Source organism: Atractosteus spatula, chromosome 15 (genome assembly GCF_055471065.1).
Source record: "Atractosteus spatula isolate fAtrSpa1 chromosome 15, fAtrSpa1.hap1, whole genome shotgun sequence".
Taxonomy (NCBI): Eukaryota; Metazoa; Chordata; class Actinopteri; order Semionotiformes; family Lepisosteidae; genus Atractosteus; species Atractosteus spatula.
Genome location: NC_142720.1, coordinates 16,463,395 through 16,489,816, shown reverse-complemented (window position 1 = coordinate 16,489,816; position 26,422 = coordinate 16,463,395). Strand labels below are relative to the sequence as shown.

The 26,422-nt window shown below is 39.0% G+C and overlaps 2 protein-coding genes across 6 annotated transcripts in view; one reads left to right on the top strand and one right to left on the bottom strand.

Annotated features, from left to right (window-relative positions):
* Nucleotides 1-423: 423 nt before the first annotated feature.
* mcfd2 (multiple coagulation factor deficiency 2, ER cargo receptor complex subunit) lies at nucleotides 424-6,172 on the bottom strand. 2 transcript variants are annotated; one of them, XM_088934055.1, is made up of 4 exons: nucleotides 6,127-6,172; nucleotides 3,391-3,648; nucleotides 2,668-2,827; nucleotides 424-2,458 (listed from the first exon to the last, which is right to left on the bottom strand). In XM_088934055.1, exons 2-4 carry the CDS (start codon nucleotides 3,555-3,557, stop codon nucleotides 2,327-2,329), a joined length of 459 nt encoding a protein of 152 aa, XP_088790181.1. In that variant the 5' UTR covers nucleotides 3,558-3,648; nucleotides 6,127-6,172; the 3' UTR covers nucleotides 424-2,326. The 2 variants fall into 2 exon arrangements, with proteins under 2 accessions (XP_088790181.1, XP_088790180.1); XM_088934054.1 differs by lacking the exon at nucleotides 6,127-6,172 and adding an exon at nucleotides 5,353-5,452.
* A 2,137-nt stretch (nucleotides 6,173-8,309) lies between these two features.
* The window catches only part of ttc7a (tetratricopeptide repeat domain 7A), a 92,470-nt gene continuing 74,357 nt past the window's right edge, over nucleotides 8,310-26,422 (top strand). For 3 of the 4 annotated variants that reach the window (XM_088933534.1, XM_088933533.1, XM_088933535.1), the window contains exons 1-10: nucleotides 8,310-8,485; nucleotides 11,613-11,776; nucleotides 12,450-12,618; nucleotides 14,647-14,777; nucleotides 15,428-15,546; nucleotides 16,500-16,578; nucleotides 21,719-21,888; nucleotides 22,892-22,955; nucleotides 25,025-25,162; nucleotides 26,201-26,284. In XM_088933534.1, the coding sequence (XP_088789660.1) occupies nucleotides 8,356-8,485; nucleotides 11,613-11,776; nucleotides 12,450-12,618; nucleotides 14,647-14,777; nucleotides 15,428-15,546; nucleotides 16,500-16,578; nucleotides 21,719-21,888; nucleotides 22,892-22,955; nucleotides 25,025-25,162; nucleotides 26,201-26,284 (1,248 nt within the window). In that variant the 5' untranslated portion in view covers nucleotides 8,310-8,355. The remainder of the gene's footprint in view (nucleotides 8,486-11,612; nucleotides 11,777-12,449; nucleotides 12,619-14,646; nucleotides 14,778-15,427; nucleotides 15,547-16,499; nucleotides 16,579-21,718; nucleotides 21,889-22,891; nucleotides 22,956-25,024; nucleotides 25,163-26,200; nucleotides 26,285-26,422) is intronic. The other variant, XM_088933538.1, reaches the window with a different exon arrangement.

Sequence of the window (26,422 nt, the reverse complement as noted above, 5' to 3'; positions counted from 1 at the left end):
CACAGGTGGTAGATACGATGAAGTTTCAATGTAATCATGACTTCAACTGTAGTGCAGTAGTGTCTCCATACAAACAACACAGCTGCTTCACGTGGAGTGCTGAACGCATAGCTTCTACAGTGTAATGCATGCAGTTTGTACAGCTGTGTGTACAGACATACCTGAAATTTAAAAAGAAAACCTCTTAGAAGCACAAATCAAAACAGGATCTAAGGGAGCTGCAAAGTGGTTAGCAACCAGTTTTGCCATTTTGATTTATTCTAGTAGACACTGACCAATTTTAATGCAGGCTTTTAACAATGTCATCTGTCATTGTTTGCAACTCATTATTCATGTAAAACCACAAGATCATTTGCATTTGACTGCGAGTCTTTAAATGTTCAACACTGGCATCTCAAGTAAGGAACTAAGCCCAGATCAATATGGATTTACATGATTCCTTTTATTAAAGGTACATCAACAAAACTTTGATAAAGTTTATAATCTGTCACTATATAATAAAACTGCAAGGTGTAGACATTCTTGTGCATCTTAGATTACCTTTCAATAATTCACTGAATTTACAAAATTCAGAATTAAATGTTTAGAAAATGGTTTTTGAAAACAAAAAATGTAACAATAAAGCTGTTTTTGGATTTCCTGTAGAAAATGATGTTGAAATGAAATCAACACATTTATAGTCTTCTTGCACCAGTAAAACATTAATGTAATGTGTACAATACAGATGAATATGTAGTTTTTTAAACTTGGTTGTAAAATGTGCAATAAACAGGTTTAAGCGTGCACAAGCAGCAATGTTTGCATTATGCCAGAAATCAACATTTCTGGAGACAAGACAATATTCCACCATGGTCCTGACATTTTAATTGTACAGAGTCACTCACTAATGCAATAAGTTTCTTACTTTACATCTTTACTGAGTCACAGCACCTTCAATGGTGCACTTAACAGTACTTTTCTGTATACTGTACAGGCAATCACTACTCCAGTCTGCTGCACAACCTGTCCAAACACTCACAATTCAAGACCTTCTCCGCTCAGTACAATCATCGACTCCACATCAGCAATGCTTCTTCTGCAAGTACGGCACTGCAGAACCAGGAAAAGAACATGCTTTCGCTCTGTGACTGTCATGTGTATAATTAAGGAGAAGCAAACCTTTTTGTATTCTTTAGGACATTTTGCAAAATATTTTTGATTATGGTAAAAAGCAGTACTTCATATCCTTCTCAGATATATGAAAATCTATGACAGTTAAGATGTTTATCTACCAATTTCTGGGATTATACTTAAAAGATTTTCAGAGTTTGCAGATTTAAAAAATAATTTGCTGTTGTTTTGCACAAAGGCATCAAGTTAAACAGACACGCAGTTCAGGTAGGTAGCTGCATCAGCATGTGTAGTCTGCAAAGGAACAAGTAATACTGTAGGTTTATTCCCTACTGAAAAGAGAAGAGAGAAAACACAACGTTTCATCTGTGAAGCCTTCTTCAGGTGTGAAGATCACTATGGATCATGCTTTGCTTTTAAAAATATTTATTAAGAAACCTTCTGTTCCTTTGTGGTTTCTGTTTCCCATCCTTCACAGATGTAACTATTGTCCACGTAAAAATAAAATTTTATAATGAATTCAAAGGCTGCAATAAAACCACTGCAGTTTTGGGCAAAACACTTTCATCGAATGGATGCATTTTCTTTTTACAAACACAGAATTACAGTAGGTTAACTTGAAGCACAAAACCCTTTGTTGAAAATCATTGCTCTCTTCATTACGATTTGTATCGTTGAATCGTTCACTGCACATATACTGGTAGGCATTAAAAATTCAACAAATAAGTATTGGAGCCAATAGTATTTACTGCATTTTTAATACCTCTCAGTATATTAAAAAGTCTTTCTATGAACTGTTTTAATGATTTTTGTCTCCAAACCATTCACATGATCTTTTCTATGTTACAATTTTAAAGCCCTCTGTTACAACACATGGCAGCATATTAATGTAACTACAAAAGATGGCTCATTTCAAAATGTTTTGATGAAAATACAGTGTTGACTAATATTCAACACCCTATGATTAAATTACAGTAAATTAATGTAGCTCTTCAATATGAACACTATTATGACAGTTATCTTTTTAAATCTAGTTTTTTCAAATGTAGATGCTGGTAATATCAAAAAATTTAGAATTCAACTGTGATTTGAAAAAATACCAAGAAGCTTCAGTAATTGGTCTACTGCTTGAAATACTTTAAGGAGGGATGTGCGTTAAATGTGGATTTCAGCTCTTAAATTATCAACATACACAATTGTCAACACAGTGTTTTGATTACTCTAGTGATTTTGCAAACTCAGCATAGTCAATGTATCCATCATTGTTCTTGTCATCATCTCGAAGCACATCGTCTATTAAGCTAATGAGGTCTTCTTCTTTCATGGGTTGGCTGGTTTCTCCTCTTTCCTGGAAAACAAAATTATATACAGTATGTAAAATACTACATAAGGCCCATTGGTAATTACAATGCAAAAATACGTTTAAGTCTAAAGCAATCTAATTTCAAAAGATGTTTAGCAAAATCGCAGGATGAAAAGCCTCTCAGGATAGTTGGGTTTGATGCTGAGCTGCTAAATTAATCTTTGACTAGCAGAGCGCCGTGAGATTTGGCCAACCTCTTTGTGAACGTGAGTGATGGCAGTTGCAAGCTCTAAGCCATCCAGCAGGTTGTTCCCATCATAGTCGTGCATTTTGAAGTAGTGGAGCTGCAGCTCTTGAGGAGTCATGTCCGACTCTGGCTTCTCAATCACCCCTTCTAGATGTTCCATAATGTGGCTGCAGAAAAAAGACAAAACAGTTTGTTTGGAAAATAGTTTTGAAAAAACAAAAATCGTATCCTTGCCAAGTTTTATTTGACTGAACCTGGACAGCTGTGCTTGACTTATTTTTCAATTGTAAAATTTAAATTTAATCCTCCACGGGGCATTGTACATGTACTTGGTAGAAAGTAATTTTTGACACAACGAAGAGAGATGCCTGAAATTCCTTGCATTACTATCATTAATGTACAGGTCCTCAACTAAAAACATTTACAGTAGACTCCAGAGCACATCCCAAATTGAGTGAATTTATGTAAAAGCTTTGCCACCTTCACCTGAACCTTTCGTGTAAAGCTTCTCACATTGTATGATGAATGATGTAGTGATAGAATGTGTCAGATTTATACATTTATAATCCTTGGAGGTCCTGATAGTACGCAGTCTGAAGCCCAAAAATGGTAATGTTGGGGAAATATCATGCAAATGGAAAAAAACACAAGTATTTAGCTTTTTAATAAGAATCTATGGTTTGCTAATCCATCAAAGTTGGGGAAGCCAACAGCATAATTCTGTACTTACTCTTTATCCTGGACAATATTTTTGTCAAGTCTGAGGTTGGGCCGGTGCCCCTCAGCAACCTCTACATCAGGCTGCCCGTGATCTTGTGCTCTGGCTGACAACAAGCAGCTGAGCAATAGCGCTGAGCTGAACATGCTGCTCCAGCCGGCTCGGCCTCTCCACAGCATTCTCACACCAACCAACTGTGCAGGACACCGACGCACTCCTCAGATGCTGTACTCAACGCACTCTACAGCCGGCCTGTGTTGGAGAAGATTCCTGTGGAAATAGTGGGTAAACATCCACTGTCAACAGACTCCATTTTTAGACTCTGCGTTGTTCATAGTATTTAAGATTGCAAACATTTCAGAAATGCTTTTGAAGACTTCCCTACCATTACATTTTAAAGACAAGACTGCATTTTCATCGGATGTTCAGATTTTATGAGCAATAAAATATTTTGGAAGAAATTTAAGAGGTGTGTGAACATAAAAGGTCAATTATCAACCCATGACACATGAGGACCATCTTGAAGCTTGCAAAGACACAGCCAAACATTTGTACAAAACCATTTTAGGTAAATATAATTTTAATTGTGCCATTTATTAGTCACATGTTTGACACTTTGATCCAAAGGGACTTACAACTGTACCAATCTATACAGGAACCTTTCACAGGAGGTCAACCACAATGACCCACCTGAGCTTTAAATCCAGAACCTACTGTAAAAAGCACTAACGACACTTAGCCTAATCTGGTAAAGAAAGTACATTATTCGAAAGCATTGTGACATATCCTTACTGTCATTGGAGATATCCTGCCTAGCATGGATACTTTTTGAATAAAAAGTTAGATCTTCAGACATAGTGTTTTTTCTCCTGAGGGAATAAGAATATCCCATGAATTCATCTGCAGTTAAAGACTCTTGGAAGACAGATACTGTTGCAACCTTTTTGTCTTGGTTAAAATCCCATTTACCAAGGTCTTTCTTTAGTCATGACCTAATTTCATCAGCAGAACAGTCTGCCGAATCCAATTCTCTATTCTAACTAACGCTGTTATAAAGAAATATCAACCTGTAGCACAACTGCAAATATCTCAGGCTTCTGGTTCTGAAAACCATTATCTTATATCTTTCCATAACTCACTGTGTGTAGTTAGTCCCCACCTCAGGGCAGATCTTGGTATTCATTGTACATGTGAAAAAATAATTTTATCTGCTGTACAGATCGAAATGCAGTTTCTAAAACCTTCTCGTTTATGAACAAAACACGCCTACGTTGACAATAGATACTGTGTATATATTTGTAAACTGATGTACGTGTGTAACGGATTAGTTATCAGAAACATACGACGTCATTACTATCGTATCTTCTGCACCTACAAATATAAGCTAATACAGAAAAGCAAAATGAGTTTATATAGTCAAATAAATGGCTATTGAAAGGTGTATATGTTCGATGTATGATCAGACAACATTAATTTGAACGCTGACGAATGCCATTTCTTAGTTGATCAATACGCAATTCAGCAAAAACAAGAGAAATATTTTTTTGTTATTTTCGAGTGCTTCACACCCCCTCATCACATAAGTCTTCTTTATCTCAAATGATACGTTATAACGGTAACAATTTACCGCTGTTGATGCTAATAACACTGATCATACATTAGCTATAGACAGTCGGACATTCTAGATTACTTAATAAAAAGCGTGTTCTAATGATTCCACACAGGTATAAACTAAATACAGCCTAAATGTCTTTAATTTTGTCGATTTACTATTTAGTGTTAGTTTAGCTGTAAATAAACTTATCATAAACAGTGTTTAATTGAACAGTGTAATCGAGAGGATCCCAGCAGAGCAGCTGCAATTCGACACGAGTTGGTGCACGTCAGTCTGAAATTAGTTCAATAAAAATTTCTATTCTTATTAAGCCTATTTTACACACCTTCATGGCCCAATTAAATCACTTCCACACTCACCAATTTCCTTTGTTTTCTTTCCTTTTCTGTACAAATACTGTGACTCACTTGGAGCGATACTTTCGTCTGTGCAATTTTTTTCACTGTATTTTGGTCCTTATGCTTCGCCGTAGTGACCTTTCACCTAAGGACACGACGTCTCTCTGTGATTGGCTAAAATTGTCCAAAAGTACGATTCCGCCTCCTCCTGAGGTTTTTACACGTACCACTAGTAAAAGCAGAACACTTAATGGATCATGGAGATAAGGTGTTACGGTTATGGTTTATTTGAAAGTGTAGTCTAACCTTTATGACCACGGCAGTATTATTAGGTCGGAAAAAAGCACCAAGAACTAAGCACGAAGGTATACACAGTTCTTGAATTATGTAGTCTGCTAGATCTGAATTGACCCGTTTCTCTGACGACGCATTGATTTTCTGTCGTTACGACACATTTTCGGTATCACTTAAGGCTACTGTATCGTGTGACAAGACGTTTGTACATGTTAGTGAAACTCTGGTTTTATGAATGAGTAGAGGCTGATTGAAAAATGTCAAGGATTCTTTGAAACGTAAACCAAGTGATTGCTTCTTCGCGTCCTATAGCAGACATGCTCAAGAACATACATTGCCTTATTTTAAATATATGCATCTAAGTGCTTCTAGAACAAGAGAAAAATCTCCATCTATCCAGAAAAAGTCTGATTACTTAAAACACTTTAAACGTCCAGTAACTGTAAAGTTTAGTACTTTACAAATCGTATACTATGCATCAGCAGACCTACAGGCAATTACCTTGAATTCGTCAAACTCAGGATAGCAGCAAGTTGGAAGCTGTGATGGTAGACGGCAAGGTCTATTTGATAGAAGGTGGCACATCCCCCCAGACTACCATTTCTAATCCAGTGTCTCATAACATAACTTTATTAGCCCTATACAATTTCTTGCATTAGGAATTAGTCTTTTCGCATCCCCCAGCTTGCTCTCCATGAGACACACAGACAGGGAGAGAAGCCTGGGGTCAGAGCGTAGGGTCAGCTATTGTACGGCACCCCTGGAGCAGTTGGGGGTGAAGGGCGTTGCGTAGGGGCCCAACGGAGTAGGACTCCTCTGCCGGCTGCGGGATTTGAACCGGTAACCTTCCAGCCACAGGCGCAGATCCTTAGCCACAGAGCCACCACACCGCCAGGGAGTACAGTGGTGACCGGGGACACTGTACTAATAAATAAAAGGTGCCGCCCTCCGGATAAGATGTTAATTCCAGATCTTCAAACACGATCCTGAGTACCTGTACACCCCATAGCATTGTTCGTAAGAATAAGGATGTTAGCCCGTCGTCCTGCCAGTATTTCACTCTGGGTTTACACGATCTCCTCCTTATTTCGGTCTAAAATCGGTATCTCACTTGTCTTGTCTAACCTGCGGTCCAGTGGATGACAAACTAAGGTGGTGGATGAAGCAGATCTTAGATTTAGAATCATTTGGGGGTGAAAATGCAACACGAATGTAAGGAATTATGATGAATTTTGTACAGAGATGTTTAACTCGGCCCATGTAAGATTGAACATGAAAGAGGCTGTCACCAACATCTAAACACTGTGTATCGCATGTTTAGTGTCTTAGTTCGTGAATCCAGATTCCTTTTCTAATTCTCCAAAACATTCAAAACGAGAGGAGAACTTTCTGTTCATGTAAGAGCTAAATGACGCCGAATGAGCTTTCGGTGACGTAATCCCCCCAGCCTCAATAACTCAAAAGAGTAGTGTAAGTAGTTGTCTTTTAGTTTGTAACGGCGGGGTTAAAATACTTGTTTATTTATCACAGTATCAGACATCTGTAAAACGATATAACCAAAACAACAGCTGTAGTTTCTACTTGTAGGACAACACAGCTATTGTTATCTTAAACTAATGTTACCGTTATTTATATCAATATCTCTGTGTTAAAATAATTTTTCCAGATCGCTAACATGCACTTTGATAGTCATTATGGGGTTTACATAATGATGTAAATGTATTATAAAGCACAATATACAGTATACTGTTTTCTGCGTGATTTTACAATTTTTAAGCACGACAATACTATTATTGTTGTAGGAAACTTGCAGTGGCAACGAAATGCAAAATAACTGTTAGTCAATGAAAGCAATAATTGCGTCTATCACCCCGCCAGTTTTTATTTTCGGGGAGAAAAAACTAATCTTTACCATAATCAAAGTTCGTTGTATCCACGAGGAGGCACTATTGTGTAATTTAGAAGCACATTATTTTCAGTTTCAGAGCACTTAAAATTTAACAACCTCAAAAGGCTCAATTACTGTTTAGACAATAACGTCAGACGCTGGGTTTATTGCATTTTCACGATGAAATATTAGGTGATTTGATATTCAAGCATTTCATTGTAATGTGCTCCATTTAAAGCTGTATGTGGAAGTCAGTGTTTCGGCAGATCTACCAGAAACTAGTGTTTTTGAATACGGAGCAGTAGGTGATCATTATCAGCTTTGTCGTTTAAAGGTTGTTATTAATCAACTGTGTAAACAGAGGCCCTGTTTGTTTCAACACTTCCTAACAAAAAGCAGAGCAGTATGGGTAGAGGAAAGGTTATTGTGGATGTAAGAGTTTTTCTTAAGACAACGCATAATGTTATGAAAAATAAGATATAGATATTATTACACTTAAAAGCAAAAAACAAACATAAGCAAGTCTACGATGACGAATGTTCCTTACAAACATACACAACATACACAATGTCATTCTTTGGTTTGTTATTGTATTTGTAAAAAAATCACAACAGGAAAGAAAGCTGATGATGTTGTAACAACAGCAAATTATGTCGTTATTCTGTATCTTCACTGTAGCTGCGTTACATCCAGGAAGATTGTAAATCCCACTCACTGTATAGTACTTAAACACAAGTCACTTTCCAGTCGCACATGCTCAGTGAGAAAGTTTACTTTTTGATTGCCTGTCAGTCACCAGCGGGCTCAGTGACTGTGGACTACGATTATCGTTATCAAGGAGCATGGCAGCTAGGATATCGTTCTCTCAGTACCGTTTGGAGGCTGAGATAGAGAGGTGTCGCGGCGAATGCCAGTGGGACAAGATACCCGGTCTGGTAGAGCAACTCATTTCGACTCGAATACACGAAGATGGTGAGTGATTAGGAGGAATTTGTCGCTCTCTCAATGATAAAAAAACAACCGCAAAAAAAATACACAGGCAAAAGAATACAGTAGTGGTTCCGCCTTTACAGTCAGGGCTGAACTTTGTACTTACAAACTCAGTCATTTGTTCCAGTAACTTCAAATGCAAGACGTGTGACTCGATTCACTGACCAAAGTTAGGGAAGCAGCCACGTTCATCTTGCAGAGTTGTGCAAGCACTGTGCTGCGAGTGCTTAAAGTGAAGAATTAGAGTTTATATTGAGTGATAGATTGAATTAAAACACAGCTTAGAGTTTACACATTACGTACAGAAGTTTACATTGCTGCATGATACCAATACCTAACTGATAGGAACACCTTTTCATCTTCTAATTTTAGATTAAATAGGTTATTGCTATTCTGATTTTTATGTTACAACGCAGTCCTGTGCTATTTCTAGATCTAGTAGTTTTGCTTAATTTGTGGTAAGCAGGAAATGTACTTACAAAGTAATCGTTTTTGTATTCAGAGTGTTTCATTCTGTCGCCCTGGACTTGCATTTTTAATGTTTTTTTGAATGAACATGTTCCCTCAACCTTGTTTATAAGTCCTGTCAGATTTCCTTTTAACAAACATTAAAAATTCAAAAACACCTTAGACTTTAAAACTGAAAGAGCTTTCTACAGATTACCATTCAAGGAATATGTCAGAAAAAAAGAGTACATGGACGTTTACATGGAAATGTTGTGTTATATAATGTGCCAAATAGGATTTACACAATATTATAAGGTGATGCACAGTAGGTTTACAGATATAGCCTATAGTGGTGGATATTTCCTGAAGGTTTGTTAGTCTCTTGACTAGATAGCAGTTTTATACAGCTGTCTGGTAAGTCACATGAGGAAGCCAGTTTTTCCACATGTAACTCTAAAATAGAACTTGAGGAGAAATTCCTTCCAATAAGGCTGTCTCCCTGCTTACTGTACATACTGTAATTGTGAACCACAAGAACCACCCTACAGAGTTGTCTCATACAGTATATGCAGAATGCAGCCTGCATACATGTGTGTAAAGTAAATAAATCTGAGGTGACTCGTATCCACCTATCCACCTGCTTGACAGTGTTGTTTCTGGTCGTTAAGTTAATACGTAACACAAGGACGGTCACCTGAACTTTTAAGAGAGGGAGAAGTTAATATTTTCATATAGAAAACAAAACAATGAGAAATTTCATTTTAAAAATATTTTTAAGAGCTTAGACAACATACCAGGTTTTCTTTGGAAAATATCTGTTTTCTGTAGCCTCTCCATGCAGAAAAAGATCTTTGGTTTTGTGGGATAAATTCAAGCATGATACAAATACATCTGCTTTAAATATGGCTTTGTAAATATACTGTAACCTATTTACTCTTTAATAAGTTGGTAGCATATATATATATCTATTAATACTGTAGGTTCTGGTGCTCATAAAGTATTATTAATGGGAAGCATCTACATTTCAGTAGCTAAAACCAAGGTTCTTGCTGTTTATATTATAAAGAATGTCTACCATAAATATTATTAACATGTTCTGTCAAGAAAGAGTAACATGCCCATTTCAGCAGAGTACTTTAAACAGTATTATGCCCAGACGAGCCAGAGCTAGCAGCCCTTGGTTTCCACGGAAACGGCGCACATTGCAGGAACAGTTGAACACCTTCTGGGGCTGTGCAGACTTGCTTGGGTTGGTTGTCCCGACTACCTGCCTCCAATTAATGGGCGCTTATTTCATCAGTCCAGGATATTTAAACCCTGATCTGCCACTGACCAGTGCTCTGTCGTAGAGCTACCCTCTGACCAGTCTAGAGCTCAAAGTCCAACAGGCCTGCCTTCTCCGTCTCTCTCAATTCCAGTCTGCCCGTCAGCACCCCAGAATTACAGAACCAATCCTTGGGTCTTACAACCCAGCCCTGAGCAGCTCTGATAGCTCTGTGCTCTCCCTCAGACTCTGAGCAGCCCATCCACTAATGCCTGTCCTTTTCAACTATTTCCACCTGCCTTCGCTCTCCGAACTGCTTCGGCTAACTCCATCTCCTCTCGTCATTTTCAGAGACTTCACTGCGATCAAGCTTTTGGATTTCTTTAGCCTGTTTGCATGATGCGGCTTTGTCCATCTGCTCACTGCACTGTTAGAAACAGTACGAGAGGAGTGTTCTTCCCCTTTAAAAACTGAAAGAGTAGCATTCCTTTCAATGGCCTGGGCAGAACATCTGCTCTATAAGCACGTGTGTTTGTTTAAGCGTGAATAAACAGAGATTGGTGTGGTTTTATAGCTTTCTAATGGATACTGACTTTGAGGAATGTGAGTACCAGACAGATCCTAAGATTGTGTACAGTACATGCTAGGACTTATATGAAATCAGCATTGCACTATAAATTTCTCTTTTCCGTTCTACCTTTATAATTTAGAACAGAAAGGTAATAGCCCAGATTTAAAACTGTTCTTTTGCAAACACGGTTCGCTGCTTGTCTCTGTCTCGTGCACGTTACTCTTGGTACTAGGCACAGAACTATACTGTATGTGTACTGAAGTAAACCCAGGTAAACAGATCTCAAATGTGCTCATAAAAACACTTCATAGCAGTTATTTTAGTAGCCAGAGGGAATTGTTCATGAATTGAAATGGGAAGTGTTACGCTATGTTTATCCTGAGAGAGGGAAGTTGAGCAATTTTTCTTTTTGTTTTGTGATCCACTAGTTTATCCTAACTATGATGTTGATATTGTTCCACTGTCTGAAACAACATGTCAGGAATGTTCTGAAGAGACACTTTAGCATGTGGGTCTGGGAGAAACACTGTGTTTGTGTTATGGAGGTTCAAATGGCTTCACAGAAATCTAAACAAAGCAGCATGCAAAACAAGGTCAGCGTTCTCATGGGGCCAAAGACAGAGAAAGGTAGATTCAATCATGCTGTGACAACAATATGCTGAAATCGTGTCATACAACTGAGTTAAGATGCTCCAAGAAATAAACAATTGCTGCTTTTGAAAGCCAAAGTCAGATGCCGGCTTGTCATGGTGGGATTCTGCTCTTTGCTCTTCTGTGCTGTTTTACTTTGGCTGACTTCCCACCCTTTTGTGTGTCACCTCCTCCAGATGACTATGGGAACCTGCTCCTGGCTGAAGCCCTGCTTGAGGAATGTCTGTTGGAAAACACGTCCCAGCTGGAGAGCTCAACTGCCTTAGAGGAGACACATCAGCCGAAGCTCAGGAAAGCCAAGGAGCTCCTTAGCTCTATCCTGAACAGAGGCAAGCTGCAAGTGAGTACACATCTCCTGCATGTCTCATGAAGGGTCCTTTGATTGTGTCTCTGACCGATGGCTCTGGATGGGCCTTCAGTCTGGGCTTCCACGTGGGCGTGTAATACTGTAATGTCTCTGAGAAAGCATTGACCTTCAGTGGGTGCATCCATTTTCCTTATCAGCCACAGCCAGTGTGCATCTCACAGCCATCATCAAGGGCTAAGAATGGCATTCAAAGGAATAAAGCAAGACTGAGGAGATCACAGACTAGTATAGTCTAGTCCACCCTACAAACTGAAGAATGAAAGATTCATCAAATGCAAAAAAAAAGAGATTTCCAATGTTATTTACTTGCCAGCATCTCATTCAGATTAAATACCTTTCAAAGTCCCCAATAGGTTTCCTTCAAGGAAAGTTTCTTCATTTGAGAAGGCTCCGACATATTTATTTTTCTAATTAATCCATAATTGTTTTATATCCACTTATATATATATTCATATTTACATCTTTCTTAATACATACCTACAGTACACCCATCAATTCATGAGCACACGTTATATATATATCTATAAGAAGGGAGTCCTAAGCATGTCTTGTTTAGTTGCCTTTGAGACGTCCCAGTGTTGCGTCCTGACAAGTGAGTGACAGGACCAGGTCTCATGGCAGCCTGTGGTTTCCTCTCTGCTTGCAGCCCAGGTACTTGACTGAAGCATTGCTGCTGCTGGCCAAACTGTACTATGTCCAGGGCTGCTACAGGGATGCCCAGGGCATGTGTGACAGAGTGGGCTTTGAGGACATGGCAATGGAGGAACAGCCACTCTACCACATCAGACTGCTGGCAGAAGCTTTTGTCATCAAAGGTAGGACCCCTGTCTAAATGTTTTCCATAGGACTGAATGGAGTGAAACATCCAAAAATAGTTTTTGGAAGTCCAAAAATAGTAGAAATAATGTTGCTTTATTAGCCCTATACAATTTCTTGCATTAGGAATTTGTCTTTTCACATACCCCAGCTTGCTCTCCATGAGACACACAGACTGGGAGAGAGCCTGGGGTCAGGGCGCAGGGTCAGCTATTGTACAGCCCCCTTGGAGTAGTTTGGGTTAAGGGCCTTGCTCAGGGGCCCAACAGAGTAGGACTCCTCTACCAGCTGCAGGATTTGAACCGGCAACCTTCTAGTCACAGGCACAGATCCTTAGCCACAGAGCCACTGCTCCACCCATTCTAGGTCTAGTATTCTAGTATTCTAGTATCCCAGTTCAGTAGCTGGTATTGAGTCTTCCTTTACTTTTCCCCCCACAAAATAATGCAGTAGATCCCATGATTATATTATTAAAATACAGATTTAGAGTCTGGAACCATTTCTGGGATGGATGCCCTCCCATGGCTCTAAACTGGCCATGTCAAGTCTTGGTGAAATAGTCAGAGGGCAGAGCTGATTGGCTAAGGCACATTGAGGTCAGAGCAGCTCTGTGACGTCATGTGGTCAGCCATCAACACCCTTTCATTAAATCCTCAACTCCCAGCGTAGGAAGTTCCTATTTAATCACTGATTAGACTGGCCTAGAGAGTGCTGAAAGTGAATGCTATTAAGGAAACGTTGTCAATTTGAGCTCTCTGGTGAGCAGAACATTCTAATTTTCTGTTGCTTTACAGAAAATGAATCTTTCAGTGCTGTGCATACCTAGCACCTTGTCACAAAGGTCTAATTCATTTGGAAACTGTTAAAAAATGAGGTATCCTGTTAACATTATAAATTTTGTTGTTGAGAATTGTCTGTTGAGATAAACGAGTTATCAAATGTAGGAAATGGAAGAAATTACTGGCTGGAATGTCCAAGTTGCTGTGTTTGTTACAATCACCATATAAGGACTGTTAGCTTTTCTAGCTTTATTCTTCAGCCAAGAGTGCCTCTTATCCCCTGAGACTGGTAAAACTTTCCACAGTGAGTTTGATCACTGATGGGAGTGTGTATCTAAGCCCTTTCCCAGTCTGGTCTGCTGGAGTACTGTACTAAGAGAGAAATGGAAAAAAATTGAAGAATTTCTAATGGATTGTTGAATATTATCCATGAATACAATTACAGTTGTTCAAACAGGCACAAAAACAGAAAAAAGTCTTAAAAATCAGCCAGCCAGTTTCTAATGGACCTAATGATCTGTTACTGATCCTAACCCTGTTGCTCTTTGAGTTCCCAGATTTTTACTATAATTTAAATATCAGTTGTAAAATAAGGGGTGAGGCTTGACTTAAAATTAATTGCGTTTCACTGCAAGATGTGGCCTTTGACAATAATAAGGTGCACATGCTATCAGGGATGTTATTACCAATCCATTTACATTTTATCATTTTGGTATTTGTGTCTGTGTTTTGATCAATAGATGTTCAGATCTCCTTGTCATTATTATTAATGATGTATGTGGTCTTTGGAATTAAAGTAATTAAATAATAAATTATTAACTAGGATTTTTGTGTTATGAAATTAGGAGGCTTTATAAGATCTCTTCTGCTGACACTTAGTTATAAATTGAGACAGGAGGACACTGCTTAAGCATTCATTAATGACGCCTTATAATAACGTAGTGTGTTATTGTTCCAGATGTCACATGGGAAAGAAATCCAATAATAGACAAATGTAGGAGCACCAAGGGGCCATTGAAATAGCTACATTTTCTCCATGAGTGTTCACAGGGATTTTAAGTGGCAGTCTGAGTTGAAGGGAATTGTGAGTAGACAAACGATTGTGTAAAAATTGTACACAGGAAAAAAATATGTCTTTCTCACATTTAAACAGTGTAGTCTGTTCACATATAGTGGTCTGGTGGTTCCACTCCACTGCCAAAGGTTTGACCATGTGGATTGCTCATCTGTCACCCTCCCCTAACCAAGGACTGTCCCTGGAGCGCCAGGAGGTGTCGGCCGCCTCCCGCGTTCGTCTGTCTGAGAGGGAGGAGGAGAGTCTGTCCTGCTACTTGAAGGCCTGTAACTCTGAGCTGCTGTACCTGCAGGAACTTGACAAGGTCAGTGCTGTGAAGGGGTGAGGGGTGGAGACGAGGGACAGGGACAGGGTCAGGGTCAGGGATGGTGACCCTGCAGGTGCAGGGATGGGGCATACAAGTCAGGAATCTGGCTTTCAATACTGATATCACTGCTGTTCCTGGTATCATCCTTGTGAAGGAACCATGTAGAAAAAAATGCACGGTTAGTTTTAAGTCGTTCCAGTAGGTTGCTGCGTCAGCATGTGTAGGCTGCAAAGGAACAAGTAAAGGTTTATTCCATGCTGAAAAGAGAAGAAAAGACACACAAGGTTTTGGCTGTGGAGCCTTCTTCGCGTGTGAGAAAGAGAGAGAAGTCAGCTGCTGATATATCATAGGAGAACAATTCCGGATCACTCAGATGACATCTTGTACTTCCAGCAACCTTATTTACTGTGTTTCTTTTCTTCTCTTCTCCATGGCTAGCTTTAGGTGTGTATTAGAGTTAGCGGTGGGTTAGAAATAATGGTAGGGTTAGATGTCGGGATCCATAAACATACTCATGAGCCATGCTATTACTGCACTGTACAGCAGTCAATCTCTTACTACTTATAACTGCTATTACTGCTACTGTTACTGCTAGTAATAATGATGATGATGGTCTTATGAGACTCTCTTTGGCCTTGTGTTGGCAGACTCTGAGCACCTCCCACAGTAAGAGTGTGAAGAGCAGTGTGCCCTCAATGGAGTTTGAACTCAGCTTCTTCCAGCAGGCGGCGCTACAGAGCGCATACCTGTCTATGCTCCGGAAGGGGTGAGTCTGTATAGATTACCATCCTGCAGCTGACTTAGCCCCCCACACTACCAAAAAGGGCGTGTTTCTAACTGAATCAGTGTAATTCAGGCGCAGAATGAAATGTTTTATTCTATTTGAGCAGTAATTATATTAAAGAGCTCAAGCAGGTCATTGGAAAAATACTGCTAACTGTGAAGATAGGGTCACTTAAGTAGGGAGCTGTCCCCTTAATAAATGTTGCAGTTTTTCCTTTAATGGACCCCATTTACATATATGTCACTGGTTACCTCTCCCAGAAGGAGAGCTTTCACCTCTTCCCACCCCAGATTGGCCTAACTACACAGCTGAGCTAAGACTGAGGTACATCATTGGTGAAGTACAAATATTAAATATTTGTTCTTGGTTTTGATTTAATTGAAAAAATAAAACTTCTTCCTCATGATTTTGATCTACTATACTGAAAACAGTATAGTTTTACTACAGTTGCACAGATTTATACACTTTACTATTAGTATTATTACATCTGATGCATTTTTTTCCTCTCAGATTAATATGCATCTTTCCAAATAGGTTACGATGTGATAGTCTTTGCTTCCAGAAGGTGGCAGTCTCTCCTTACAGATACTGTATGGCAAGGCTTGCATTGCTTTTGGTTGGCAAAACAAATGAAACCTCTAGATAATTTTTATTGTAAGTTCATTTTTAACCTTTTAAGCACAAGCTTCAAGGGGCGCCAAAAATTGGAAACACCATAAAAATAGTGTTTTCCAGCATTCCATGATTGATTGATACAATTTCTCAGAGACACAGAAACATCTTCCTTACATACAGAACTGAGACCTGCTTGTTGACAGAGCAGGAGGAGTCCACTTTCCAGTCCGGTACTCCTAGTGTTCCCTTCACAGGCTGGAAATTTATTCAAAAATGGGGTCTTAGTACATTGTGTGGCAGATCTCCTGATCTCTCCTCAGTAATGTGGCCCAGGGCGTCCAGCAGCTGCGGCAGGTCCTGAGAGCAGTGGACACTCGGGGCTCTCAGAGCTTCAGAAAGGTGAGCAGCCAGTCTTCTGAGCGTTAATTGTGACCACACTCTCCACAGGGGCTCCTGCAGTAAAGAAAGATGGCATTGCCCTGTGTTTGAAAAAAAAATTGACGGTTCCCTTTCTTCTGTGGTAGTCTGCGAAATCTTTGAAAAAATGAGTTCCGCGGTACTTTCTGTGGTGTGGTGTAAAGTGGAAATGTATGATCGTATGCATCAGATGTGTACTTGCTGGGGAGATTTACACTGTACTGAAACTGATTTGAGTCATTATTTTGAAACGGCTGCAGGATGAACTATCTGTTGCTTGCTTTCGAGCACACCATCCATCTGGCAAGTGTCTTCTCTTTAAGGTGAAAACTTTAGAAACTTTAAACTAAACTAAACTGTAGATTAAATCTTCCATTTAAATGGTTAAGGCTTTATTGGGATTATTATAACTTGTTAAGATTATGTGAGTTGTTCTGAACATTTTTGCACAGGTCACCTTTTTCACCTGTGCTATATTGTAGTGAGAACAGAACTGAGAGATTAATGTGATGCTGCTAAAAATGTCATATTAGCATTCTAGATGGGAAGCAGACTCATGATGCATTGATGTCATTTCTCAGTTGGTGCAGTTGGTGAGAGAGATATTCATCTTTAGGTAAATAAAAAGGACTGGTATTTATTATTAATAGTTGATAGACTTACAGACTGGCAGGATTATGTGGCTCAATACACAATCATGTGACTTGGTACAGCTCTTTGAGATGATGAGAGAGGTTATAAAATAAAAACTGATTGATTGAAGCAATTATACAGTATAATAACCTGCAGGGCCGATTTTATTACTGAAAGCTCAGGCATTTCAAAACAAAAATGATTCACAGCAGGCTTAAAAAAACTGTTTTGAAATATAAAGTTTCAGCTGTCACAGAAGAAGGTGCTGTGTGTGGAAGTGGTGCATTTGACACATATGGGGAAGGCAGGACAGCACTGCTGTTATCTTTGTTTGTTTTCCAAAACCTTTTTCCATTTCTGAAGCTGGTATCAGCGCTAATGTTTTAAGATCTCAAGCAATGGGAATTTGTGGGTCATGTTGAAATCATTAATCAAATTAAATCAACATTTGTAAAGTTCTTACATTGTAATAGAATTACTGTAAAGCTCATTGTTTCTGAAAGGCTGGCAGATCTGCGGAAGAATGTGTTCTGTGTTTTGATCAGTGGGAAGGTGTTATCCAGAGACCCATACTTCCAGAGAACTTTCTTGCAGAGCTCAGCCACTTTGTGGAAACCCTCCTCTTACACAGCAATCCTTTCTCATCAACACAACCAGCTGCATAGAGTGCAGCTGGTTGTGTTGATGAGACTCACATCTAAACACCCATGTGCTTCACATCCACACACACTAAGACATGCAGCAACTCCTTCAAAAAAACTAAAACGCTGTGCCAAATCCCATCCAAGTGTGACAACGAAATGAAATTATAATTTAAGAGCTAGTTACTCAACTGCATGTCGCAATGCAGTTCCTGCTGGGATCCTGTAGCCTAGCAACACAGCTTTAGCTTGAGCAGCTTATGGTTATGCAAGTCCCCTCATTGATTGAAGCTGCAGCACTCTCAAAAATTGGATGTTTCACTGCTGTGTTAAAGCACAAGGCTTTGTCTGCCTGAGCCCTGCAACGTCTGATAGGAGAGCACTGGTTCAAAACGGAACTTTATTCACCTGTCTCTATGTGATCTGAGGAGAGTTTCGCAAAAGGGCTTGATTGTCCCTCGATGTGCCTGTAGTTGTGTGCCTGAAATAGATGGAAAGAGGTCAGTGTTGTGTAAGTAGGTGAATCTCATGTGGAGAGAAGTAGGAGACATCACTGGTGCCCTGCAGGCAAGCTATGAGTGCAGTGATCTCAGATTAGTTTGAACCCTACGGTTTGACAAAGCTGGTGTTTGTGGAGGGCATTTGCTATCAAACCATTGAAAGCCTGCAAAGAACAAAGGTCTTTACCTTTAGAGAGGCTGACATCTGAGTTGACCAATTGACTTTATGGCTCTGAAAGAGCACATATTTTTGCACTCCTTGCCCACTCTAAGTTTGTGTGATACTCATGTGGGCTCAGAACAGATATGAAAATGCTTTTTCTCTCTGTCACTCATTAACCTCCCCCTTATACCTTTGCAAAGACAGACAGATCCCTCTTATTAAACAATAATGTTTTGTTCCTTTTCTTTATTCCACAGCAGAATATCATTCAGTGCTTTTGATTGTTATTTATTTCTTTAAGTGTTCTCATTATGAAGACTACTCTAGGGATACAGAACAGTTTTGCATATTTAATTATTCATATACATTATTTAGAAGCATGTATTCCCCAGCTGGGGTGAGATGTGATGCCTCGCTCACTATGTATCTTTTGTTATGTTGGTGTGCACAGCGGGGAGACTAAGTTCTGCAGGTTTTGTAGACCTCTTTTAGTCACCACCTGCTTGAAAATTAAAACCAGGCATTAAGTAATTGGTTCAATTAATTAGCACACACTTCATGGGGGATGGAAAATTAAAGACCTTGTATTCCTCCAGGACCAGAGTAACCCACCCCCAGGAGCAGGGTGAGAGCACTGAAGGGTGATACAGTTCTCCTGGGTACAGGGTTCAGTGCCCTCCCTAATGACTGCTTCCACAGAGCAATTACGCCACAGCAGAAAGGGATATTACTATTAAATTTGCTTGATATGCAATTTACCAAGGGCCTGAAATATGTATAGTAAACCAGTTGAATTTGTTTTATTGTCTATTGCCTAGTTTTAATTTTGTATTTATTTAAATTTTAATAAAATCAAAGCATCTTCCTGTCAAACCTTGGTTTCATTTATGGAGACCCCTATAGTATGTTTCCCGTGAACTTAAAATCAACACTGTCTCTAGGAATTGGGGGACAATAACTGAGTTGCTGCTACCTATGAATACAATATGAAGGAGACATGACTAGTTTAAAGAGAAAGTGGGAAGGTTACTGTATGTAAAAATCATATTTTAAGTACTGAAGTCTTCATTTAATAGCATGCTTATGGTTTTTAGCTTGGCAGATATGCCTGCAGAGATACAGCTTAAACACCACCAGAAGCACTGTTTCTCAGTCTTATCCAATGATGAGATTTCCTATAATTGAAGATATTTTAAGAACATGCTTGTTCTGTCTGTTGCTGTTAAAGTTGTGCTGTCCAATCAGTGTCCTGTATCTGTTTTTTTCTTGTTGTTCTGTTCACCTAGGATACACTGTAGAGTTTCATTACAATAGAGCTTCTACACAAATTGTAGAATGATCTGAGAGAAGCTGCAGCCTAAATTGAGGTCAAGATTCCTCCCTTTCTTTGCAGATCAGCAATCCATTCTTTTCTCTGAAAGCAAAGCCTACCCTGAGTCACAGACAGTGATAATAGATGGTTGCTGTATTTATAACAGCTTAACAATGACCTAACTTTAGAGATGTGGGAAGGTGGTATAGTCATTTAGGGACAGTTCAATACTAGCAGTCACTCATAAAAAACAAGTTAATAAATTAGAGCTAAACACTAATGAAATTGTTAAATCCCATGTAGTGAATTGTTTGGTATAATATGGCATTATATACATAGCTCTACAATCTTGCATTGTACTACATGTTTCATGTGCAGAAATACATGGTAATTTCTTATTAAAACTGTTGGTATTTTGTTTTAAACTACAAGATCTTTATATTGTGATACAAAACATATAATTTCAGGTTAATGACTGTATAAAGAGGAACACTTGACCATGAGTCAGATTTTTTTGGTAAATGGGATGGATTAGCAAAGACAATACTTCATATTGGCTGCTTGTGTACAGTATGCTGTTCTTTGAATTGTTGTGATTAAGTTTATGAAGTTTATCATCCGTGCAAGTTAAAGATTGCTCACTGACAAATTTGGTTCTTCCAAAGTCAGCAGTATTATTAATTCTCAAATATTTTCTGGACAAGTAGTCTGAGTAAATTGTTGATGTTTCTAACATGCATATATCGTAACTCCTGATTGTATTTGACATGTTTAAAACTTTTGGAGTATGATATCAGTGTTTTAAAAACATTTAGTGGTTGTTGTATACTTGTAACGCATTCCAGGTCCACTATTAAATTGAGCTAATGAGCATGTACACATAGTTGCTTATTTAAAGGTGCAAAAAGTGAAATGACAGGTTTATCACATATCTGTGCTTCATGCATTTGTTTCAGAATGTATTAATAACAAAATATCACTTGGAAATAATAACATTTTACTGATTGCTATATACTTTATAACTACATTATATTAATGCTATGAAAAATGTGGCACCCCCCACCCCCCCCCACTGGGTTATTTTGACATCTGCACGCTGTGATTATTAAAGGAAATAATCTATTCTGCTAAAAAAGCAAAGATTTAAGTTTGCAGGATATGAGAAAAAGCAGGCTAGTAACTGATATTCTTAATATTCTAAAATTCTTTCATCTGGGGGAGTTATAGGCTCTGTAAATCACATTGAGTGGTGTGGAAAATCTCCGAGTGGTTGTTTTCAATGTGAGGATGTGTGTTTTTGTGTTAGCCAGGAGGTGGGGTGAGTGAGCTACCTTTCTGTAAGTGCTGACTCCATGCAGCACTGAAGCTGGCCTGTGTCTGAGTGGATTTTGAAAGAAGGCCACTGCAGAACAGGACTGCAGCCACTCTACAACAAACACATCAGCAAAGTCACTCTGTGTTCTCTCTGACTCGATTTTCCCGTGACAAATTCCATTTGTCCCTAAAAGGAGATAGTTTCACACCTGAAGAACGCTCAACAGCTGAAACAGTGTGTTTCTTTACTTTTCCTTTCAGCATGGCATACATCTTTACCTGTTCCTTATAAGAGATAGGTTTTTCTTACTTAAATAGTGGCCATACAATTTATATGAAGTAAAATGTGAACACCACCTCTTCTTATACATACTTAAACACACAAATCATTTTTATTTTTATTTGTTCTTTTTATTGTTGTAAATAGTTTTTAAACATTTCTTGTGCAAAGCAGATCTATCAGGAATCACTTTACCTTCAAGGCTGTCTGCTGGGCATTTAGAATTAGAGAGAATGGGGGAGGTGTGTAATTTGTGTTTGGATTGTGTGTGCTATGCAGGCAGCAGCAAGGAAACTGGCAGGGGCACTACTGAGCATGGTGAGTGAGGACAGCTACTGGAGTCCCCTGACACCCCTGCCCCCCGACTGGCTGGACAGAGAGAGGATCGTCTCCCTCAAAGACTCATTCCACTACCCTCTCAGAGCTCCTCACCAGTACAGTGGAGACAGGTATGCTCAAAACGTTTGCCCTTTTGTCTTCTTTTTAAGGGTATTTCAGATAAGGTATCCTTTTATTTAAAGGATAAACATATAATAAGGTTATATATCATACGTTTATATTTATATATTAAATAAAATAAGTTTGATAAAATGTCACATAAGGATGCAATTATTCATGATACAAAATATCACGAATCTAAGCCATGTATCAGTTCCTAAAAGATTATTGCATATCTAGGCATGCATGCTGAAGAATTGCATGTAGAATGAATTACCCTTTAAAATGCAATTCATTACATAAATACAAGCACAGAATGGCAAGATTAAAGCAGTACAGCTGTTGTCCTACATAGTAATACAGACAATAGAGTCCAAACAGGGGTGAGCTGTTCTATTTGAGCAGCTGCTCCCATACAAGTAAAAGTTTCACAGGCTCAGTAATTACATGTTCTTTGTGTGTTACATTGTTGATTATCAAGCACGCACAAGCCCATGATATGCTGCCACTGCCAGCTATATTGTCAATAAAATTATAATAATGAGAGTTAAGTGAATCACAATAGTAATAGGTTCTGGTGGCTGACTACTCAGATATAATGAAATTATGCAGTGTTCTGTGCTAAAAAAACAAGAATGTTAAAATGCAAAAATACTCCACTTAGTCTGACATTGTTACCTGATTCCCAAAACAAAAAACACAGACAATCAGCAAAACGCTCTTTCTCTTATTAATAAGCTTGTGTGCCTGCGTGGGTTTCCATGAATATTTTCCCCAGGTCTCAGGGGGCAGTAACTGTATCATGTACCGTGGCAGGTCAATGAGGACTTTGCTAGCTGACGGGGAGCCCAAAGGTCAGGCCTGTGAAATCGGAGCACACGCTGTGAAAGACTGAGAAAGGAGGGATTGTGTAGCAGATACATTAGTGTTAGCAGGCTTGTGTTACAGACAGAGGTGAAAGGTATGACTTCCAGCATAGTCAGAACCTCATTGGCTTGTTTTTCTTGCTGGCAGTTTGTTCTGCCCACAGGACACTGTGGAGGAGGCTGTCCTGCTGCTCCTTATCAGTGAGTCCATGGTAAGACTCTTTTTTTCATGGCAACGCTGGTGAACTAATACATGCAGTGATAGGAGCTGTTCTTACTTCAGCCTCACTACTTGCATTCGGTGGAGGTTTGCAGCATTGATATCTTATTAGAAGCAGAAGCTCTTTTTCATGTGCTGAAATCACTTAAGTGATTATTTTCATTTTGAAATGTTGCTTATATATTTATGCATAATAAACAGGTGTAACCCCTTTAAAAATATTTGTTCATATTTATTTTACAACATTTGGTTGAAGATAACAGTGAAGTGTCTAACTATATCACCTGCAGTTTGCTGCATACTTGAGATGAGCACAGGTATCGAGAGGTATTTTCACTGTAGCCAGTCATATAACGCAGATTGAGCTTAGTGTATATCATTAATGGAGAACAGGTATGTCTGCTAGAGTAAGCTATCCTCAACATTTTGTATGGCGTGCCTGCATGTCCAGACTACATGTGTTTTAGCTATTGATATTGCAATCCCAGCAAAACAGATTGCACTCAGAACAGGAAAACAGCTTCTCACTTTTTTGTTTCTCGTTTAATTTCTGTCCACTGTTTCACTGTGAATGGTAGATATTAAAATTAGGAAGCTTCCAATAACTAGATCTGTCCGTTTGATCACTGTCTGCTGTTGACTGAAGGGACTGTAGAATGAAGGTATACTAATTGAATGTATACTGCCTACTTTTTTTACAATGTAGCTTAGAAAAACACCTGCACACATATTATATGTCTTGCACAAATAGTAAAATATAATTGATATATTATACTGTCATATGGTCGTTTTATTGATATCAATATAATTGACTACATGAAATTGTCTAGGTAGAAGTTGCCTCAGCAGTTGCTTTATTGACTCAGTTTGCTTTACCATTCTGCCCTTTTTCGTTTCTTTTTTCAGTTTCAAGTCTGTTTTTTGCCAATAAAGAACTGCTTGGAAAGGTGTTCCCAATTAGAACAAATAAAATGCTTAAGGATTGATGTGTGAAAGCTTATTCTGGAAAGCAGCTTCTTTTTTGCTGAATGCTGTACATTGTTCCCGCTGCCCACAGCCGCTGTCTGTGCTGCACTGTTGTCAGTCACAGGCATGTGCTGCAGGAATGCAGGGCAGCTCTTCTTTCTCACACAGATGCTTTCCTGCTCGCTACAGTTGGGTATATCCGTACCATGCATATTTATTGGACTTTTATATCTTTATTTGTTTCAGCATATTAATTTTTCTCTTCCTCTAATAATGTGCGTCACAAAATGTTTTTTTGAGTTGCATGCTTGATGGATGTATTATGTAACCATGGAAAACTGTGTCATCAGTCTGATTAATTTCTCATAACATTTCTCTCTCACATTACCTCATGCACTTCACACAGCTATTAACAATTGTACAAATGGTGACTGGGAGTATTAAGAACAGGGTAAATAATTCAAGGAGCAACATCAGTGCATACACATTTGGTGTCAATATCTTAATATTATTCTTAGATTATTTATTAATTACTGTAGTGAAGTACCAAAGCCCAGGCAATTAAATCATCAGCTATATACTTTTATTCGGCTATGGTAGTCACCTGTTAATAAAGCATGGCCTGTTTTCTCATCCTGCCCAATTACTCTATTGGACTGATTGCAGTGTTTCTGTGCTAGATGATGGCTTAGGTCATTGCTCTCGCCATTGCTACTCCCAGCCCTGTAGGCTTGTATTTTGATAAAAATCCAGGAAGGTGACAAATGTGATCTGAAATTCAAACGCCATGAACTTTCTCAAAGTATTTTTTTTAATAGTTCAAAAGTCATATCTTCAATAATTTCCTGATATTTACGCCTCATGTTGAATTATGTAATTATGTAATTGATATTCAGGAACGGGGTCAATTAAGTGAAGTCAATTGAGTCCGTATTTTTTTAGATTGTTGTGCCTTACAAAATTAATGAAATGGAAATGCGAGGGTTGCTTGCCTTGATCTCTGATAGCAGAACAGTGTTAATACACATTCCTGTGAATGTGGGTTATACAGTATAGACATTAGTATCCTAATTGTCTGTGCTCCTCCCCCCATAGGCAAACAGAGATGCAGTAATCAGCCGCGCCCCAGAGCAGCAGGAGGCTAGGTCTAACAGCTTGCAGGACGCTACTTCTGTGTATGACCTGCTGAGCATCGCCATGGCCAGAAGGGGGCAGTACATCATGCTCTCAGAGGTAAGACTGCACATCCTGGGGCAGGAGAATGGCTGGCCCAGCAAACGAGAGCAGGATAATGAACCGAAAGCAGTTAGAAGACAAGGTTATAGTGGGCTTTTCATCACAAAATAAAAATAGATTAGCCAGATATCTTTTTTCCCCAATGGTACGCTTTGCTTACTGAAGCATGGTTGTTCATGGCACAGATTTTCTGGTTGAATATGTCCGTGCTGACAGAACGTCTCAGACCTTTATACTGAGAGCAATGTATGTGTCACATTAGTTTTGATTGCACTTTTTGGACCTGTATTGAAGTATTCTTAATTATAATAAATGATTGTAATATAATTCCTATTCTCAATTTTACGTACATTAATTTACAGAAGTATTCCTTCTGTCTGTGAAATGTAATATAATGAAATTGCCCCCAGTCTTTAAAAACAGGGCTCCAGTTTCTTCAGTACTCTCAGGCTCTCTGCCTCCTCTCCACCGAGGGGTTCTTCCAAGACGCTGCTGCTGTTTCCCCAGCTTCTCAGGCTCACTCTTCATGTCCTGAGTGTACCAGTGGGGCTGGCAGTCCCTGAGTGGACCAAGGTGAATGGAGGTGCATGAAGACAGAAAAGAAACATTAACTCATTTTTCTCCTTAACATTGGTTGCATACAGTATATAACCTACTAAATCCAATGTCCTCCCAGTCACTAACACAGAGTCACACATCTCTAGACTAAAGGGTCATTACCAGTGGTCTTCAGGTCTGTCTTTGTCAGGCTTGCTCTGTGCCCTGTCTAAATGTAGTCTTGTGGCCATTACTGTCTCCTTCATCACTAGTTCACCTGTCCATTTGGTCTGAATGTTGATTATCTATTGATTTGATGTTTGCAGTGGGTATTCCAGTCATCAAGTGGAACAGGAGAAACTGTGGCAGAATTTGATAAAACATAATATCAAAGTAAATCTGCTTGAGGTGTTGTGATATGTGATTAAAAGCTAAAGGTGTAGATGCAAGGAGCTCCTGACAGACCTAAGAGCATTTCCTGTCTTTTTTTTCCTGCAGTGTCTAGAACGTGCTATGAAATTCTCTTTTAATGAATTCCACCTCTGGTACCAGCTGGGTTTGTCTCTCATGGCTTGTGGAAAGGTAAGGTGAAAATATCTGTCATAAGAATCATTAAATGCATCGTGTCCTGACATATGTCAGGCATTTCATATGACAATGAGAAAACTGCTGAAATTTCCCTTATTGTTGTATTGTCTAGTAATTGTTTTTTCCCTAGCA

Bases quoted from the DNA above. Each gene is read 5' to 3' on its own strand.
- mcfd2 (XM_088934055.1), bottom strand. From the start codon at position 3,557: ATGCTGTGGAGAGGCCGAGCCGGCTGGAGCAGCATGTTCAGCTCAGCG. The intron at 2,828-3,390 runs GTAAGTACAGAA...TTTTTTCTGCAG, and splicing joins AATATTGTCCAGGATAAAGA to CCACATTATGGAACATCTAG. The intron at 2,459-2,667 runs GTTGGCCAAATC...TTTGTTTTCCAG, and splicing joins TCACTCACGTTCACAAAGAG to GAAAGAGGAGAAACCAGCCA.